Source organism: Herpailurus yagouaroundi, unplaced genomic scaffold, assembly GCF_014898765.1.
Source record: "Herpailurus yagouaroundi ecotype Mexico unplaced genomic scaffold, PumYag 163, whole genome shotgun sequence".
Classification (NCBI taxonomy): Eukaryota; Metazoa; Chordata; class Mammalia; order Carnivora; family Felidae; genus Herpailurus; species Herpailurus yagouaroundi.
The window spans coordinates 39,881,224-39,898,536 of record NW_024412404.1 but is presented as its reverse complement, the minus strand read 5'-3'; the positions used below and the strand labels follow the sequence as shown (position 1 = coordinate 39,898,536).

The following is a 17,313-nucleotide window of genomic DNA, read 5'->3' as shown; positions in this document are numbered from 1 at the left end:
TGGCTTTTAAATGCAAAAGACACATTCCCCTCCCAAACCACCCACAGTCTTTCTCGGGCTTCTTCCGAAGGTGTCTGAATGTCAAACCGCTATGCTTTCAACACCTAGTGAGCCAGGCCCAGGGAGCTGGAGGGTTTTCGGAGGGTGTATAATTAGCTGATCAGTATTATGTTACCCTGTTCATAACTGAATAACCATTTTAATACAGATGGCACACACTGGGATAATTTCTGGGGTCGCCTCGCAGTACGTTACAGCACGAGTGTGGCAGAGGGAATCTTCTTTAGCCAAGGTACATTCTACCAGCTAATTTTACCTGCTGTTTTCAGGATGATTTGGGATAATTCCATATCATTTGCAAAATATTAAAAAAAAAAAACCTTAATACGTGATGCCAGTTTCAGGAAAAGGCACCATCTGAATTATTAGTTGTCCTGATAATGAGCCTGTGAAAAGTGCAAAGAATAACAAGGGTAGGCAATCCCCTTCCACTTTGGGGCTCTCCCTCACGATGGGGGGGGGGGCCCGGGGTTGAAAGGCCGGCCAAGCAGTCTGGAACTTGTACAGGGTCTCTGTTGATGTCAGATTGCACAGCTCCGTGATGTCGGAGCCATCCTGGGCTCTTGCATCCAACTGCTGTTTGCATGTGCTGTACCCAGCACAGGCCCGTTTGCACGCTGGCGGGGGTGTGCGTACATGGGGTGTGCACGTGCGTTCTGCCAGAGAGCGTGCTAGAGTAGCTTGGGGATTGGGAGACTACCTTGTGCAGCTATAGGTGCGGCTGACTCCAGCCTATGTCGTCCCCATGTGCCTGAGCCTGTCATCTGGTGCAGACTGAGTCCTGGCCCTAAGCACCCTAAAGTTGAGCCTCGGGGTCCAGAGCTCTCCCTTCTCGCCTGGTGCCCCACTCCTTGTCCGGCTTCTCTACTCCCTGCCAACTGCTGGCTGGTGGTTAGCGTTTGCTCTGCAGGCCTGGATACTCGGTGCTCGTAGGCCGGAAATTTGTGCGGAGCTGGCTAGCATGGCCTGGGCTCCTGGGAGGCAAGCTTTGTGGGAGTTGGCAGGGAGGGTGGGGAAGCCAGAACAGGAGGCTGCCCCTGGAGAAGGGAGCATGCCTTTAGAAAGGGAAGTCTGTTTGGAAGCGATGAATAGACCCTGGTCATTTTAAAGGCTTCGGCTGTGGGCTGTGATTGTCTCTAGATACCGAGGCACGTAATCTTGGAGTCTTAATTACCACAAACACTTGGATTCATTTCCAGGACGCCGGCGGGAGAAGCCTGGCAGGGAATACCCAGCCCTGAGCTGGAGACAGCTCTGTCTGTCTGTCTAGCTCTCTGCCTCCCAGGTCCCCTCTCCCTGCCCAAAAGACATTGGGGCTGAGATCCTGGAGCAAGGGCAGAGGCTGGAGAAAGAACAGAGACCGCAAGCTGGGAGACGCGCTGGTAGGCGAGAGCTGGGAGCTGGAGTCCCGCCCCGTAGCCCGTAGCCCCGGGCGGCTTGCTCACCTGTTGATGGACGAGACGCTGGGCACCGTGTCATTGTCGCAGATGCCCTCGGCCAGGAGCCGGTCTCGGATCTCCCAGGCGAACATAGTTGGGTTCTGTCGCTTGTATTCAGCAATCTTGTCCACCACTTTGGGGGTCGCCACTTTGGGCTTGGAGCCTCCGATCACTCCGGGCTTGATGCTGCCGGTTTCATAGTACCTGCGCCCGGAAGGCCGGCGGGGTCAGCGAGAAGCAGGCTACGTACGGCGGGGGCAGGGAGGCTGCAGACTCCAGAGCGGCCGAGCCACTCTCCCACCCGAGGCAACAGCGTGGAGGGAAAAGACTCAGCATGGCTGAGCCAGCTTCCAGAGGGCGCGTGGCTAGGGCGAGGGATAGCCTGGAGGATGAAGGGGAGGACGAGAGGGACACTCCCTCCGGGAAGGCAGTCACGGGGGAGGGGGGCTGTGAGCACACCAGCGGGAATAGGCGCCCCTGGGAGTCTGAAAGCCCAGACTTTCATTTGGAAGGAACTGGAGGAACAGCACGATTCCAGGCCTCCAGGCCCACCCTGGCGGAGGCACCACCTCCAGCCCTTTCCTACTGAGCACAGAGCCCCCTGAGAACCAGGACCCTCCTTTCCCCTACCCAGTGCTGATTTTTTTCTTCTCTTGGGGACCCATTTCCGTTCCCCACCCTGTTCCTCCAACCCCCCTCCCCAGTCTGCGTTAACTCTCTCAGAAGAGGAGTCCTTCCCTTACTGAAGACTGGAAATTGGCAGCCTCGAGAACCCTGAAGCTGGGCGGAATTTGAGTGACCCTGCTCCGCCCTGGCTCCTGGGGCTGCGGCCACCACCTGAGCGCCCTCACCGAAAGGAGCAGCTCTCTAGATACCTCTGGGTATCTGGATAGCCCCTCTCCCACTGGCGTCCTTGACTTTTAGCCAAGTCCTTGGTCTGGAGACCCAGGGCGGAGGGATAAGGAGGCAAGGTGTCTCCCAGGGGCAACTCTGAGGCCCTCACCTGCCCAGGATTTTGCTGACACAGCCGTGGCTGACCCGCAGCTGCCGGGATATGTCGCAGGGCCGCACACCCTGGTGGGCCAGCTCCACGATGCGCTGCCTCACCACGTCGGGCAGGGGCCGGCCGTTCACAAACACCCCCCCGAGCTGGTTCACACCCCCGTGCCCTGCTGGGGAGAGACAAGAAAAAAACACAACACCCCACAGACAGCAGGGACCGGCCATTAGTCAGGGTCCGCGGCCCAGGACGTGCAAAGGGAGCAGGCAGGGCGCAGGGGCATGATCCCGGACTCCCGGAAGAACAGTGGTCCGGTCAACACCACGCGGCGGATTGGGGATTGAAACCCACGGGGCGTTAGAGATGCGGGAGCGTGACGCTGGGCAGAGGGCTGGGAAGAACGCGTCTCGAAGGCCAGTACCTCGCAAGGGAGAAAGTGAGGGAAGGAATGGAGAAGCAGGGTGAGAGGAAAGAGGGAAGAGGGGGAATTAATGCAGGCAGGAAAGAATGTAGGAGAGGAAAGGAAGGGCCGAGCAGAGAACAGAAGCAGCGCGAAGCGGGATCCCGCCTGAGCCGCAAGCAAGGGGGAGTCGTTGGTGCGTGCTAGGGCTTGGAGGCAGATGATTGGGAGTGGGGGCTGTCTGGGACCGGTGGACTCAGTACAAAAGGGTTCTAAGCACAGAAAGGGGCTAAGTCCCTGCCCCTCTCCTTTTGCTCCCTACCTCTCGTATCTATTTTTAATCAGAGTTGGAGTTTTCCTACCTCTTTCCCTGTGTTTTTGTTTTTATTTTATTTTGGTTTTTGACCGGGATTTTCCCTTTCCTTTATGTTTTCTGTATTTATATATTTGGGGGCCATATTTCCCACTGGTCTCCCTAGTGTCTAAAGTTCAAAGAACGCCAGGTGGAGGAGGGAAGGCTGAAGAGGCAGGGGCCCGGAGCCCGCTGCGCTCAGAGACTGGGAGGCAGAGGAGAGCGGCCGGGCGCTCTGCTCGGTAACAGCCAGAGAACGCAGGCTGCAGGGGCTTGTCTGCCTGCCGCCTTGCGCCAGGCTTGGGACCCATTGCCTTGCCTAGGTAACATGGCTCAGGTGGCCCAGACAGGCTGAGGGCTCACCGGGGCACCCCGTGCTGCCAGCCGGAGCCAGCTCCTGTCCCTCTGACCTCTTAGACCTCGGCAGCCTCCCAGGACACCGCGAAGCAAGGGCGTTTGCTCTCCCGCCCAGGACAAGGGCGCTGGGTCTCCAACCCGACTCCAGCGCGGGCCCTCAACCTCAGAGCCCAAGTGGTCACCGGATGCCAGACCTGAGGACGCTGCGCGGCGCCCCGTTCTCCCTGGCCTACAGCAGTCTAGAAATCCTGCACCCAGAGCCATCAACCCGCAGCCGCAGTTCCTGAGCAATCCAAGCGCAGAGTTCTAGCGGCCAGCCTGACCTGACCGGCAACCTACAGCCCCTGCCCTGCTAGCCTCAGGCGACTTTCGGAGAAAGCGGGGACATCTGTGTTCCGCTCATTTCTTTCGCGTCCCCTTCTGGGGGTGATGAGAGCAAGGGCCGGCGAAACCCCTGGGGAGAGGCTTCTGATCTGGAGGCTGGGGGAGGCCACAACCTCTTATTTTTGCCCCTCATCCCTGCTACTCTCCCTACCTCTAGCCCCACTCCTCACCCCTCCCCTCCCTCCAAACCTCGACCATCAATAATTTAGGCCCCGGGAGAACTCGCGTTACCGGTATGAAAAGGCGGCAGCTGCGGGCAGATTAAAGATGAATAATTCAGCCTCCCCGGGCTCCGGGCCCGGCCCCTCGTCCCCAATCTAAGGGAAGGGGATGGGAAGGGGGCACGGCAGGAGTCCAGGCCAGGGGGCCGGGAGCCGCCGATGAGTCGGGCCTGGAATGCGCCACTGCCGCCGGCGCGGACACGGGCTCCGGCTGCTTGCTGGCCCGCCCGCCCGCCCGCTTGCTCGCTCGCTCCGCGGTCTCTTCCTTCCTCCGACCGCCTTCAGCTCGCCTTGCTCCCCTTTGGGTTTCCAAGTGACACCCAGTGGGAGGCCGGGACTCGGCAGACTCCCCTGCGGAATCAGCCAGAGAGAAGGGCGAGAGCAGAGGCGGTGGAGCAGGGAGGCCGGCGGGCTGGGCGAAGACGGCGGGTCGACCTGGTTCCACTCACTCCGAAAAGGAGACAGGATTTCTGGCTCAGCTCACGGAGATCCGCCGCGGCCAGAGGGCCCTGACTTGGATTAGCTGTGCTTAGAAATTCTTTAGGAAAATATATTTTATCCCAGGAGTATTTTTTGAAGCTCCCCCTGTAACGCTAATTATATGCTTATAGAAAAACACAACTCTTCCTCCTCGGCTCTCTTGTCCAGAGCACCGATCCAAGCCAGGTCTAAAAAAGTTTCCCTGTGAAAAGTTACAAACCATCCTTAATTATTAATCTACAGAGGAGGAGAAGTTTTCTATTTAGAATTCATTTATCTGGGAGAGGAAAAAAAAAAGCCTGCAAAAAACAATCTCCGAATTCTTCTCCAAGCTAAAGATATAGGACATGAATTAGATAAATTCAGATTTCATTAAAATAATTCCCTCTTTTTCTATTTTTTTTTTCATTTTTCTCCCCTTCTCTTTCTTCTGGAACATCCTTTCTGTTTTCTTTCTTTTTTTTCCTTCCCCGCTTTTTTTTTTTTTTTTTTTTTTTTCTTTTTTCTTGCCCCCCGGTTTGTAATTTTTTCTGCCTTTCTTTTCCTCCCCCCCCCCGCCTCGTTTTCTCTCTCTTTGACTACCCACTGGCCAGGTCACTGGCTGGACCATTTTCACCAGGGAGTGGGAGGCCGGCAAGGAGCCTCCAGAACTGCAAGCGGAGCTTGGCTGTGCCCAGGGGCCGCCTGGCAGGCTCCTCTACTCCCATCTCTTGCTGACTTGGATTTCTCCTTGGAACCCCTCTTTGTTTTTAGAGCATCTCCCAGGGAGAGGCGGAGAAAGATGACCATCACATCCTGCCAATCTCAGACTCCCAACTCAAGGAGAAGGGAAGGGGAAGAAGAAGGGAAGGAGGTGGGAAAGAAAAGGAGAGGAAGGAAGTATTACAAACCAGCTCACAAGAAGCCCTGCCGGGGCTGGCACGGCCTGGAGGTGCTGGGAGCTGAGGGTCAGATGGGGGCACCCCACCCCCACACTCTTCTGCCTGATTGTCCTGACACTGAAGCTGCCCATGTTAGGAGTCTCCTCCTGGACAATCACACTCTAAGTTTGAGAAAGGTAGAGATGAATGGAGGGAGGGGGAGGTAGAGAGAGAGAGAGAGAGAGAGAGACAGAGAGAGAGAGAACACCACAACACAAACCCCTCAAAACTGCCTGCCAATTAGTCTCCCAGCCCAGGGCAAGAGGGTGACCAGGGAGTGGGATGGCTGGAGCCAGGACCAGGGGCTGTGGATCGATGACCTAAGAAGAAGCAGGTGGAAGGAAGGAAGACAGGTGATGGGCACCAGGGAAGGTAGGAAGGCTGGTAGAGGGAGAAGTACCAGGAACATAAGGCAGAAGAGAGAAACTGGAGGCTTTGAAAACACTGGAAAATGGGGGGAAGAGGAAGAACGAAGGGGGGAGGGCTAGAGAAGCCAGCGTGGTCCCCAAGGTGGGACCTGAGCGCAGGGGGCCTGGGCCACGCGGGGCGGGACAGGATAGGGTTAGGACGGGAAGCCCCGAGCCGGGACAGGAGCCGGGCGCGGGTACTCACGGTGCATCGCGGAGAAGGGGTCTGCTTTGCAGTGCATATCCATGGGGAGGCAGAGGAGCGGGAGCAGCGCGGCCGCCGCCGCCGTGTCGCCTCTCAAACTCAACTTCAGGACTTGAGGAGAAAAGGGAGGGACGTTGGGGAGGCGGGGGTGGGGGAGGTGAGCGGGCGCCCGGCAGCGGCGGGGCGGGCGGGGGGCGCCGCGCTGCGCTCCCCGCGGGGACGCTTCCCGGGCGGGTCGGAGCTGGCAACCGCAGCGACCTCAACTTCCCACCGTCGGGGCGCGGGGCCGGGCGGTCAGCAGAGCGGCCCCGGGGCGGCGGGCCGGGCCGGGGGGATCTGGGGGCGCATGGCGCGCGCGGCCGCTGAGGCCAGGGCTGAGGCTGGGCGGGGGAGGCGGCTCGCTCAGCTCCCCTGGAACCCGGTCATCCGAGAGGCGGCGGTCGGAGAGGGCGAGGAGCCGAGGGTGGGGGGCGGCCCGAGGGCGCCGGGCGGGGAGCCGGGCCGCTCCAAGTGCGGGTGAGTTGGCGAAGTTGGCAGAGAGGTAGCAATCCTCGGGATGTCCGAGCGGGCGCCTCGGAGAGGGGAGAGCGCGAGCCGGACCCCCGCCCCCAGAAAAGGCAGGCGCGCGCCGCCGCGGCCGAAGGGCCGGGAAGGAGGGAGGGAGCTGAGCAGCGCCGGCCGCACCGGGCTGGCCCCAGGTGGGCTGCGGCTGCGAGAAGGCTCGGCCGGAGACTGGAGCCTCGGCTCCCGGTGTGTGTCTCTCTAAAAGCTGCAAAGCCCCCTCCAGACCCCCTCCCCCTCCCCGCGCTGGGAGATGGATGACTTGTCAGACAAAGGCAATAGATTCCACCACTCTGTGATTCGCCAGCGCCGGAGCCCCGAGCTTCGGCGAGGAGGGCCCCGCGCCTGTCACTCCGGTGCCGGCGAGGGGAGGGGAGGGGAGGGGGAAACGGCAGGGAGGGAGGGAGGGAGCAGCAGGCGAAGGAAGAGAGAGGGAGGGGAGCGGGCCAGGGGGAGGGGAAAGGGGAGCCCGGGATTAAAACTACACTGAGCAACGAAACTCGCCGATAAGATAAACGTTAGATAAGGAGAAAGAGCGGCCGGTCTAATGAATATTCAGGCAACGACAGAGTGCCGCGGAGCGCGCCGCTCTCGGCAGCCGGGCTCACAGTCCCAACTCACCCAGCCCTGCCATCCACCGGCCAGTGCCCGCGTGGGCCACGCGGCCCCGAGCCCGGTCCGCATCCCTAGTCTTAACCCCCCTCCTCTCAGCTCTGAGTTCCCTTCCGTTCCTTCCTGATTCTTCCTTCCTCTCTCTGGTCCTTCCCTCTCGCCTTTCCCTCCTGAGGTACCTCCCCACCCACGCACCCCCCCAATCTCATTCCGGGGCAAAGTGCCCGGCAGTTTGTCCTCTTGCATCCCACGCGCGGCTGCGCGGAGGGCTCCCCTCGTCCCCTTGCCCATCGGGGTCTGGGCAGCCCAGAACGCTCGGTTTCCGATGGAGCTGGAGACCTCCGGCGAGGACCCACCTGCCTCAGTGGGACCCAGCGGACGGTGGGACAGCCCCGGGACTTGGCTTCTGGACCCTCGGGTGGCCTGGGAGAAGGGCTTGGGGAGGGAGACAGTGCAGAGCGACTGGTCGCTGGCGGCAGAGGACGCGGGAGACGAGGCTTGCTGTCCCCGGCTGGGGAGAAGAGGCTGCGAACGAGGCTGAGCGCCGCCCGCCGCCAGCTTGGCGGCTCCCGAGCTAGCGCCCGGCCCGGGCCCGCTCCTGCTAGAGCCTCTGGCCCGGCCTCCGCAGCCTTCGTCCGCACCCGCTCGGTCCGCTCGTACGCACCAGGCAGGAGAAGCCCTTTGTCTCCTAACTGGTTAAGTACAGAATATCCGGGAGATCTTTATGAAATATTTCCCCTCGTCTCATAAATCATCTTGGCACTTCAGCTGATGTTTTAACTCTCTCTCCCTCCTTCGCTCCCTCCCCCCGCTTCCCTGGGTCTGCGAAAGGGCGGCTCGGGGAAGCCCGCGCTCCGCTCCCGCTGCCCGGTCTTGAGGTGCCTCTGGCCCCTGACTGCAGACCCTGGCGCCGGCGAAAGAGCCGCAGACTCGCGCCGCTGTCCCGCTGGCTGGAGCCCAGGCGGCAGCTAGGCTGGGTGCCGCACCTGCCCCACTCAGCCAGGAGGAGACTCCTCCTGGGCCTCTTACACCTGGGTTTTCCAGGGCCCCTAATCCTCGGGCCGGGATCCAGCCAGGCTCAGTCCCACAGGATTCGGAACCTCCCACTCCTTAAGAGGCTGAGTCTTTGGAATTCTGACATTTGCCCCCCTTCCTGGATGGATCCTCCTGAGCCTGATCCGCTTAATCCACCTGCGGAGTAACTCCTGGGAGGAAAAAAAAAAATCCTCCCCACCAACCCTCTCCCTCCCAGCCTTCACTCCCTCTCCCCTTGGTCGGCGGGGCTGGTTCCCTTCCGCTGGAGGTTGAAGGCGCAGAGTCCAGCCCCGAAGGTCAGTCTCTTCCTCTCGAGACCTGCAGATGGCGCTCCCGGGTTTGCTTTGGCCTCACAACCCCACGTACACGCGCTAACTTCGTGAGGGGAGCGAAAAAAGGAAAACAGAGTTCGGGCAGCCTAAAGGAAAGGGCTCCCAGGCCTGGAAGAAAGGGGCTCTCAGGTGGTATTACCTGGTACAGCCTTGGGCTTCCTGCAGGAAGGTAATTAACCAAGAATTGGGGTGTAGGGAGAGGCACAGAGGAAGGATCCTTGCTGAGGGGAGTTGACAACTAAGGGAATCTTTTGCCCCAGGTCTCCTTACGTTGGTTCAGGAAGTTAAGTCCCGGGGAGTCTGAACTATTGCAGGAATAAAACTGTGGGCAGAACCCCGCCTCCCCCCCCCCCCCACCCACACACTGGGCACAAAGACACACAGATTTTTCTAGAACCAGCTAGACATATCCCTATGTTACACACACTATGAAGAAGTGTGGATGCAGACAACAGGCATTTTCACGTATTGGGCAAGAGGGATTTTACGTTTTGTGAAAGGAGACTTACAAGGACTTAATGCACAAAGTGTGCAGGAAGCTATAGTCACACATCTATCTTTCCCAAATGCCCCCCTGAGGAGTAAAGACCCTTCCATGATAGTCCAATTCCCAGGTAGCCTCTGAGGCTCCAGAATCACTCCCACCCACCCCACCCCCAGTTCCTGGGACCCTTTCCACAGCACTACACCAGCTCGACACTCACCCTCCCACCAAGCCAGCCCCTGGCAGCTTCTTCCTCAGCTCCAGCCCATTCCTGGGTCTAGAAAGTTAAAGAGCAATGATCCCTGATGGTTAGAAACCCTTTTAGCCAAGACTCTGCCTTCTTCTATTGCTCCGGGGCTGGACTACAGATTTCTCTCCAGGCACTCGCCTCTCCCTCTGATGCTCCCTTTCCTGTTCTTCCCTTTCTTCTATAGAGTCTAGTAGAGGAGAAAAAAGCAAGAAAGGGAAAGAGGGAAGAAGAAAGTAGAGGAAAGAGAAAAAGAAAGAGAAAAAAAGAAAACAACCCAACCCCAAACACAACCCGGGCTCCGACCTGTCAGGGTTGGTTGCTTTTCCCGTCTGCCTCTAAATGAACCTTTTCTCTCTGGTGTTTTCAAAGCGGCCTTTCCACCCCCCAACCTAGGGGCATTTACACTTCAAACAAGGCGCCCGCCTCCCTGCGGAAATTTAAAGGCAAATAAACTTTTGGGGAGTTGCTCTGATACCCATCTCGGGATTTGCTTCATTAGCCGCCTCTGTGCATCTGATCTGCCCAATAAATCTTCCTTGTGGATCTCCGTTCCTTCTTCTCCGCTCCCTTCCCGGCCTGGCTCTCGGGGTGCCCCAGCCCTTGCCTCCTTCCGACTGCTGAGCTGCAGCTGGCCTGACTCTCCCACTGTCCGGGGCAGAGCAGGCCCCCGGGGGGGGGGGGGGGACGGAGTAGGTGTGGGATACTCGGATACGTGTGGGATACGTTGAGTTCTTCCCCCACCCCCACCCCGCACCCCAAGTGTACACACGCACAGGCATCCCAAGCCAAGCTAAGCACGACTAGCACTCCGAGCTACGAAATGCGTTTCTGGGTAGATTGTGCACGGAGTGAAGTGCTCATATACACCCTGTCTGCTGCTCCCACTTGCACCCCCTCTCTTCTCCACCCTTCGCCTCCTTTTCCGGTTTCCCGGTCCCTGGCTCTGCGCTTTCTGTCCGGGTGTGGGTAGGCAGAGGCGTGGCTGCCTCTCCTCTGCAGGCAGGGCCCTGACCCAGAGCCCAGGCCCCCGACCTCAGGCAGTTTGGAAAGGCGGCTGGGCCGTGGGGGCCTGGGGGCTTCGAAGGAGCTTCCCAGCCGCGCCCCTCCCCCTTGGCCTGGGCTCCTCTTCCTCCAACGACTCCTTTCACCTCCTGGGGAGCGGCAAAGGGAGCCAGGGCCGGGCCTCGGAGGGAGGGGATTAGAAATTCCGAAATTAAATGTATCTCCCTAGGAAATGCTCCCCACAGCGCGGACCAAATTAAACGCATTAAAGTTCAGGGGGGAAAAAGCTGTTTAGAACCAAGGGGGGAAACTAGTCCGAAGGGAAGAGCAGAAACGTAGGAGGGAAGAAAGGAAGGTAGCTTCGCAGCCGAGCTCCTTTCCTGAATTAGTCCCAGTTTGGGAAGTCCCACCACTACCACCACCAAAAAAGAAAAAAGCAAAGAGGAAAAAAGTTCGCTGACAATCCAAGTGCGGGACGGCCGCGGCCCACTCGCCCTCTGGGTCCCGGCGCACCCTGGGGCGCCAGCTCTCCACGACCAGATCCCGGGCCGCCGGCGCACGCACCCGGCCCCCTCTCCAGCTCGGCCGGCCCGGCTCCGGCTCGGCCCTCTCCCTTCCTCCTCCCCATTCTCTCCCCGCCCCTCCCCCTTCCTAGCCCTCTGGTCACGTTGGAGGTTGGCTTTTTTTTTTTTTTTTTTTTTTTTTGGAAGAGCTTCTGGTACAATATGGAGCACCATGGGCTGCAATTTCACACTCCACAGCACATTCCCCCTAAAGCTACTTTCTTTTTTTTTTTTTTTTCATCTAAGACCCCCTAATTTCTGCTTCCTCGCTCCCTCCCTGGCTCCCTCCCTCCCTCCTGCTCTCACTCTTCTTTTCCCGCTTTTGTTCCCAATATTTGGGCTCCCCGCTTGAAGCCCGGGGGGGGGGGGGCGGCCTCCCGGCCGGCCCCGCCCGCTCGGTCTGTTGGTCCTGTGGAGGCCGGGCGCACGTGCTGCGCCTTTATCCTCGCCGGCCCCTCCCCCTTTAACCCGGCTGCTCCTCGCCAGAGGTCCCAGCGACCCGCCCGGCCCTTTGAGGGAAAACGACAATGCAAGCCACTTGGCCACCAAAGCGGCCTCTTAGCGGCACGGGCCTGCCAGGTGGCTGCCGCCGGTGGCCCACCCGACCGGGGAGCTGAAAAAAATAGTCAAACAGGAGAAACTGGGCCAGTAGGTCTGCAGGGTAGGAGCAGAGGGCCCTGTGTAACAGAAAACAAGCTGGAGGGTGGGGGGCAAGAGGCCCCACAGAGGCCGGGGTACTCGTGGCTCAGACCTGCACAGAGCCTGTCCCCAGACACTCACAGAGCTCTGCACAGCTAAAGGGGCTGCTGACCCCACAGCCCATGAGAAGGAGCAGCAGCCACCACATTCACAGTCCCTTTGCCTCTTGAGCCTCCTCAGTTTTCTCACCTGTAAAATAGGGACGATTACCTGTCTTGCCTACTACCTGGAGCTAGCCAATAGAAAAGCACTTTGAAAACCCAACACTTCTGTGGTAGATTAAGGAATAAGTGCCCAGTTTCCCGGAACACTTACCCCTCCACAAAGAGGGAAGGGGGGGGGAGCTGGGCTGCTTAGGCAGGGCAACTTCTATCCTATAAAGGTAACAAGAGGATTCCTTGCTGCCTCGCTTCCTGTGTTCCTTCCATTCAGGATTTTTTCCCCTTCCATTGACTATACCACACCCTGTCCATGTTTATCACTCTGCTCTCTTTCCTGCTACTCCATTCCTACTTCCTCCTGCACCCTCGCCGCCCCTCTGCGTCAGCGCAGATGCTAGAGGGTCCATTAAATTCTTACGCCCTTCCCCAACAGCCAGGTTAATTGTGGCCTCAGGCGCAGTCCCCTTCGGGCCAGTCTGCCAAAATGGTTGGGAGGAGGCTGGCCCGTTCTCAGAGACCTGGGAAAGGAAATCCCGTCCAGTCCGGTTCCAAACAAAGAAAGTTGGTCCTCTCTGGACCTTCAGTCAAGCTGCCAAAGCCAGAGCGGAGATGAGACGGTGGGGGAGAGGCCTGATGAAGGGGAGGCGTGGGAGGCGGGGAGAGAGGAGGGGAAGGAAATGGACATGAAAGGGGTGCTGAGGGCACAGAGAAGACACCTGTCTCTGGAAGGCCCGAAGAGGCTGGTTTGGGCGAAGCCGAGGTCCCCATCCGGCCAACTATCTCTTCCCTTCCTCCCCAAGCCCGGGTGAGAGAGTGCTAGTGAAGGCTGTGTCGGTAGCGAAGTAATGATTAACCCTCTTCTGAGCCAGGCCCTGAGCCTGCAGCTTGACCTCGCTGGGGTGGAGGGAGACAGTGCCTGCGGGCCCGCGGACCGCTCCGGCGCTACCCGCCACCGCCACCGCCACCGCGACGTAGAGGGCTGCGGAGAGAGGGGGCAGGCGGTAGCCGGGGGCAGCCGAAAGGGAGCGCAGTGCAGGGCAGGGTGGGGGAGCGCAACTGCAGATGCTGGGCAGGCCAGGGGGAGCGAAAGAGCCACAGCCAATGCACGAGGAAAGGAAGGGGCCAAACGCAGGCGAGGGCGCACGGCTCCGCGGCGTTGAGGAATAGTTGGAGAGGGGCGGGAGCACCCCGGCGGGCTGAGTTTTCCCGGAGTTGCGAGCAAGCACCAAATCTACTCTGCCGGATCCATCCGCGGCGCGCCCGCCCTCCCTTCCTCCTCTCCCAGCAAGCGGTGTGGATGTGAGGAGCAGGCGGAGAACGCGCCAGAGCCGGGAGCGGGTAAGGCAGGGGGAGACCCGCCAACGAAACAGGGAAGCGAAGGGCAGGGCCGCCAAGGCGGGGGACAAGCTGCTTGGCGCCGCGGAGTGGCTGGAGACAAAGGATCGGAGCGGAGGGGAGAGGGGAAAACCGGGGAGAGAGGGGCTGGCTGAGACAGGGAGAGAACCCAGACACAGGGCTATCTCTGGGGACGGGCTGATGTTTGTCTACTCCTGCCGCCTCCGCCCACCCCAGCCCAGAGCCGGGACGTCCGGGGGCTCACTCCCGCTTGGGTGCCTGGCCCGCGGGCCTGTGGCCTGGGTTCGGGGCGAGGGGTGTTGCTGTGGCTGGGGGGGGGGGGGCGTGGAAGAGAGTGTGTGTGTGTGTGTGTGTGTATGTGTGTGCGCGCGCGCGTGCGCGCGCGTGTGTGTGTGTGCGCGCGCGCACAGAGGTTTAGGCAGGCAGGGGTGGGGTGGGGTGGGGGTGGGGAGGGAGGGTCTCCGCTGCTGCAGGGTTAGACCCCCCCACCCCAGGCGGCTGCAAGCCTGCGCCCTCCACCCTCCGAGGTCCAGAGCCGTCCACTCCCCGAACTTGAAACAAAAGGGCTGCACAGAATCCCTCAGGAGCCAGGACAAGGGCTCTTTCTGGAAAAAGTGCTTTGGTTTGAGACACTAAGGGTCACGGCATCCAGGATTATTTAACTTTCTGTAACTGTTCCTAGGGAAGAAAAAAAAAAAGATGCAAAGTAAATCTTGGACAGAAAAAAGCCCGGGTCCCAGTAGTTCGCTCCGCCATGTCTGGACCGGCCGTGAGGTCTAGACCCGCGGCTAACGAACCTATTGAAGAAACTGACTAATGGAGGGAGGGAGCCTCTTTCCATTTCTAAATCAATTAAGGAGAATTTCTGATGGGTCTCCTTGGGGGCTGAGCATCTCTTGGCGAGGGGATCGTGTGAGCGTGTGTGTTGTGAGGGTGCGTGGAAGGTGTGTGTGTGTGTGAGGGGGTGGAGAAGGGTGTCTGGGCAAACAGCTGTGTCCCAGGCGGGCCGAGATAGGAGCTCAGGACCCATATCCAACACCTCCCCCTCCTCTCTCTGCCCTCAGCCGAGGCTGCTCGGAGGCCAAGGCCTTCTCAGCCTCTTCCTGCGGGGCCGCCAATCAATCCTGCAGGTCAACACAGCAATTAATAACGGGGTGAGGAGGCCTGGCAAAAGAGGGCGGGGAGGCATCGGGCTGTGTCTCCCCAGGCTCTGAGGCCCCTGCGGCAGGGCCAGGGAGCGGGAGGGGTCCCGGAGGGCAGAAAGAAACCTGGGAACTCAGTGTGGGCCAGGGAGCGGGCTCAGAGCCCCAGGAGGGAGAGGCAGAGGACCAGCTAGGACAGGCCAGCGGACATCAAATAAACGTCTTATTTTTATGATTCTAGGGGTATAGGCGATGATGGCCAAAGACCACAATTAACCTTGTTACTGATTATCTCTCCTTCCCCCATACCTCACCTTTCCCTGGTGGTTTTCGCTGTTGGGGATCTGGCTCAGCGAGACTAAATAAAACCCGCATCCTTCGCACACCCGGCTGCGGCGGTTGCGCCAGGGCGGCAACCAGGCTCGCTCGCTCGTGCGCGCCTGTGTCATTGTCATTTTGAACTAGCCGGATGAGGCCAAAGAGGGCGCCAGGGCCGTCTGGGGGACGCGGAGCCCCCGGGGAGCCGTGTCGGCCAGGCGTGCCTAAGGAAGAAATTAAGGCAGAGGAACGGGAGGGGGCGGTGAAAAGAGAAAGAAAGAGAGAGAGAAAGCGGCTCTGTGGGCGGAAGACTCCGAGGCTCCGTGGGGCCACCTCAAGGGGAAAGGGGGTGTCCTTCTCTCAAATACAGCCCTACCTCCTGCCCGGCTCCGCAGCTCCTCCCCACCCTTCCCCAAGCCTTGGCCAGCGGCAGTGCGACCCCCGCACCGGCCAAAGCGGGGCAAAGGAGGGAAGGGAAAGGGAGTGCGGTGCACAGCTGGTCCGCCCGGCCCCTCTGCCACCCGTGCCAGGAGAGCGGCTACCAGGCCTGGCGCAGGTAGGCGCAGGCGCCCCAGGGTAAGCGCCCTGGTCCGTTCTGGAGTGTCCCACGTGCCCAGAAACTTGGGGTGATGGCCTGGCCAGGCGCTCAAGGATGCCCCCTCCACACCACCCCTCTGCCTTTTCTTTTCCGAGGCGCCGTGGAGAGGGCCTGTCTGCACCCACGGGAAGACTTGCTGGGGCCAGGAACCAGATCCACGCACCTCCGGCCTGCAAGGCAGGGAGAGCCTCCTTTGGAGCAGGAAAATGGAAAAGTGGGAGTGTCGGTAGCCTGAGCAAAGACAGGGAAAGAAGGAGGGGTCGGGGCAGGAGGTGGTAGGAGGCAAAATAGAGGCAGTGGGTGAGGGAGAAGCCCCGTACCGGGGAGGAAGAAAGGGGGAGAGAGGTTTCCAGGAAGGCCCAGCCATTAGGTCTGTCCTTGGGCTGCATATTTATACGGTCGAGGGGGTGCACAGATGGGCTCTCAATTGAATTCCATCTTCAACACCATCAGAGATTGATTTTGTACTCGCTTTTAATTTTGCCATAATTAATTAGATCATTACAACTGTTTGCTATTGATCTCCCTACTTAAACCTCTGGTGCGGAGGGGTGGCCCAGGGCCCTCAAAGCCCAGGAGACCACAGTTGACCCTCCTGGGGACCCAGGTCCCCCAGTGGGTACCAGGCTCCTAAGGGGGAATGGAGGCAGTCCAGGGACTGGGCCAAGAAGCCTAGATGAGGACCAGTGCTGAGGGAGGAAACTGGATTATCAGCTGAAAAAGCTAGAACCTGAGCTGGTGGGGGCTGGTTCAAGGGGGAGAGATTTGGGAAAGATAAGGAGTGAGGGGAGGGAAGAGGGGCTGGAGTTGGTTGGCCCTTGACCTCTGTGGAATTATTTGGAAAACTCTTGGAAACTAATCCAACCTTCTCCCTCCCCACCAATCCAAGACTAAATCTGGGTCCCTGGCTTCCACACCCACTCTATTCTAGGGCCCCTGGTGGGCAGACAGAACTGAGCTGGCAGACCTGGGGGGGGGGGGTGGTGAAGGGAAAAAAAAAAAAGGAACAGCTCTCCACTCCCTTAGCCCTTTGGGTCAGATTTTAATCCCCACCTGTGTGTGTGGGGGAGGGGGGGGATGGGGGGTGGGAGCTGCCATTCCTCCCCTTGCCCCAGGCCTCCCTTGAGTTGTTTATTTGGGGGGGGGGTGCAGAGTCTTCTTTCCAAATGTTAGGCACGTCTACACCAGAGCTTACACTTTGGTTTATATTCAAAGACACAGACACAGGACCCTCACACACGTGCACAGAGACATGTGCACACAGCATGTCCCCATCCACTAACACATATGTACACACACCCAGGCTCCATTCCCACTAGAAACTAAGACCTTCCTTGTGCACCCAACTTGGAGGAAGTTATGCAAAATATTTATACACTGGAAAGTGGAAAGATAAAGTCATAAGGGCACAACAGAATGGAAAAGCCCGGTTCTGTAAAGAGACCAAGAGAAGTTGTAAAACTCACGTTTTCTGGATGGAAAGTTTTTAGCAGATTTAGAGGACGCCCGGAGGGAGGTACCCAGGAGGTCCCACGGGTGGGGAGAGGTCGCAGAGCCCCAGTCCCCAGCGATTACCGTGCCCCCCCCCGCAAGCACAGAAAATAAGAATGGGGTTCGTCCACGGCTGGGCTGGGCCGCCCCATCTTTCTCACGCCGCCGCCCCCACCCCCGCCCCTCGCCTGTGGCGCAGACGGGCCGCTCCTCCTCGCTCTTACCTGCCCGGCCCGTGCGCTGGTCCATGCTCTGCGCGCCGCCGCTGCCGTCCGGGCCCGGGTCTCGCTCCTCCGCGGCGCCGCGGCCCCGACAGCGCGTCTCGCCCGTGCCGCCGCCTCCCCGAGATCTGGGCGCAGCCACCCAAGACCGAGCGGCTCAGATAACCCAGGCTGCCCGCCGCCTGGGCGGTGAGTCCGCCGGCGCCCGCGTTCACACAGCCGGCCGCGCCGAGGCACAGCCCCGCGCGGAGGAGCCCCCGGCT

At 59.7% G+C, this 17,313-nt stretch overlaps 1 protein-coding gene across 7 annotated transcripts in view; it reads right to left on the bottom strand.

The window, feature by feature from the left end:
* Positions 1-17,138, bottom strand: part of PAX2 (paired box 2) — an 88,247-nt gene extending 71,109 nt beyond the window's left edge. The window contains exons 1-4 of one of the 7 annotated variants that reach the window (XM_040486184.1): positions 17,054-17,138; positions 6,226-6,336; positions 2,503-2,671; positions 1,506-1,703 (exon numbers count right to left, since the gene is read on the bottom strand). In XM_040486184.1, coding sequence (XP_040342118.1) covers positions 1,506-1,703; positions 2,503-2,671; positions 6,226-6,336; positions 17,054-17,078 — 503 coding nt within the window. In that variant the 5' untranslated portion in view covers positions 17,079-17,138. The remainder of the gene's footprint in view (positions 1-1,505; positions 1,704-2,502; positions 2,672-6,225; positions 6,337-17,053) is intronic. The other 6 variants (XM_040486185.1, XM_040486186.1, XM_040486187.1 and 3 more) reach the window with 6 other exon arrangements.
* Positions 17,139-17,313: the final 175 nt, after the last annotated feature.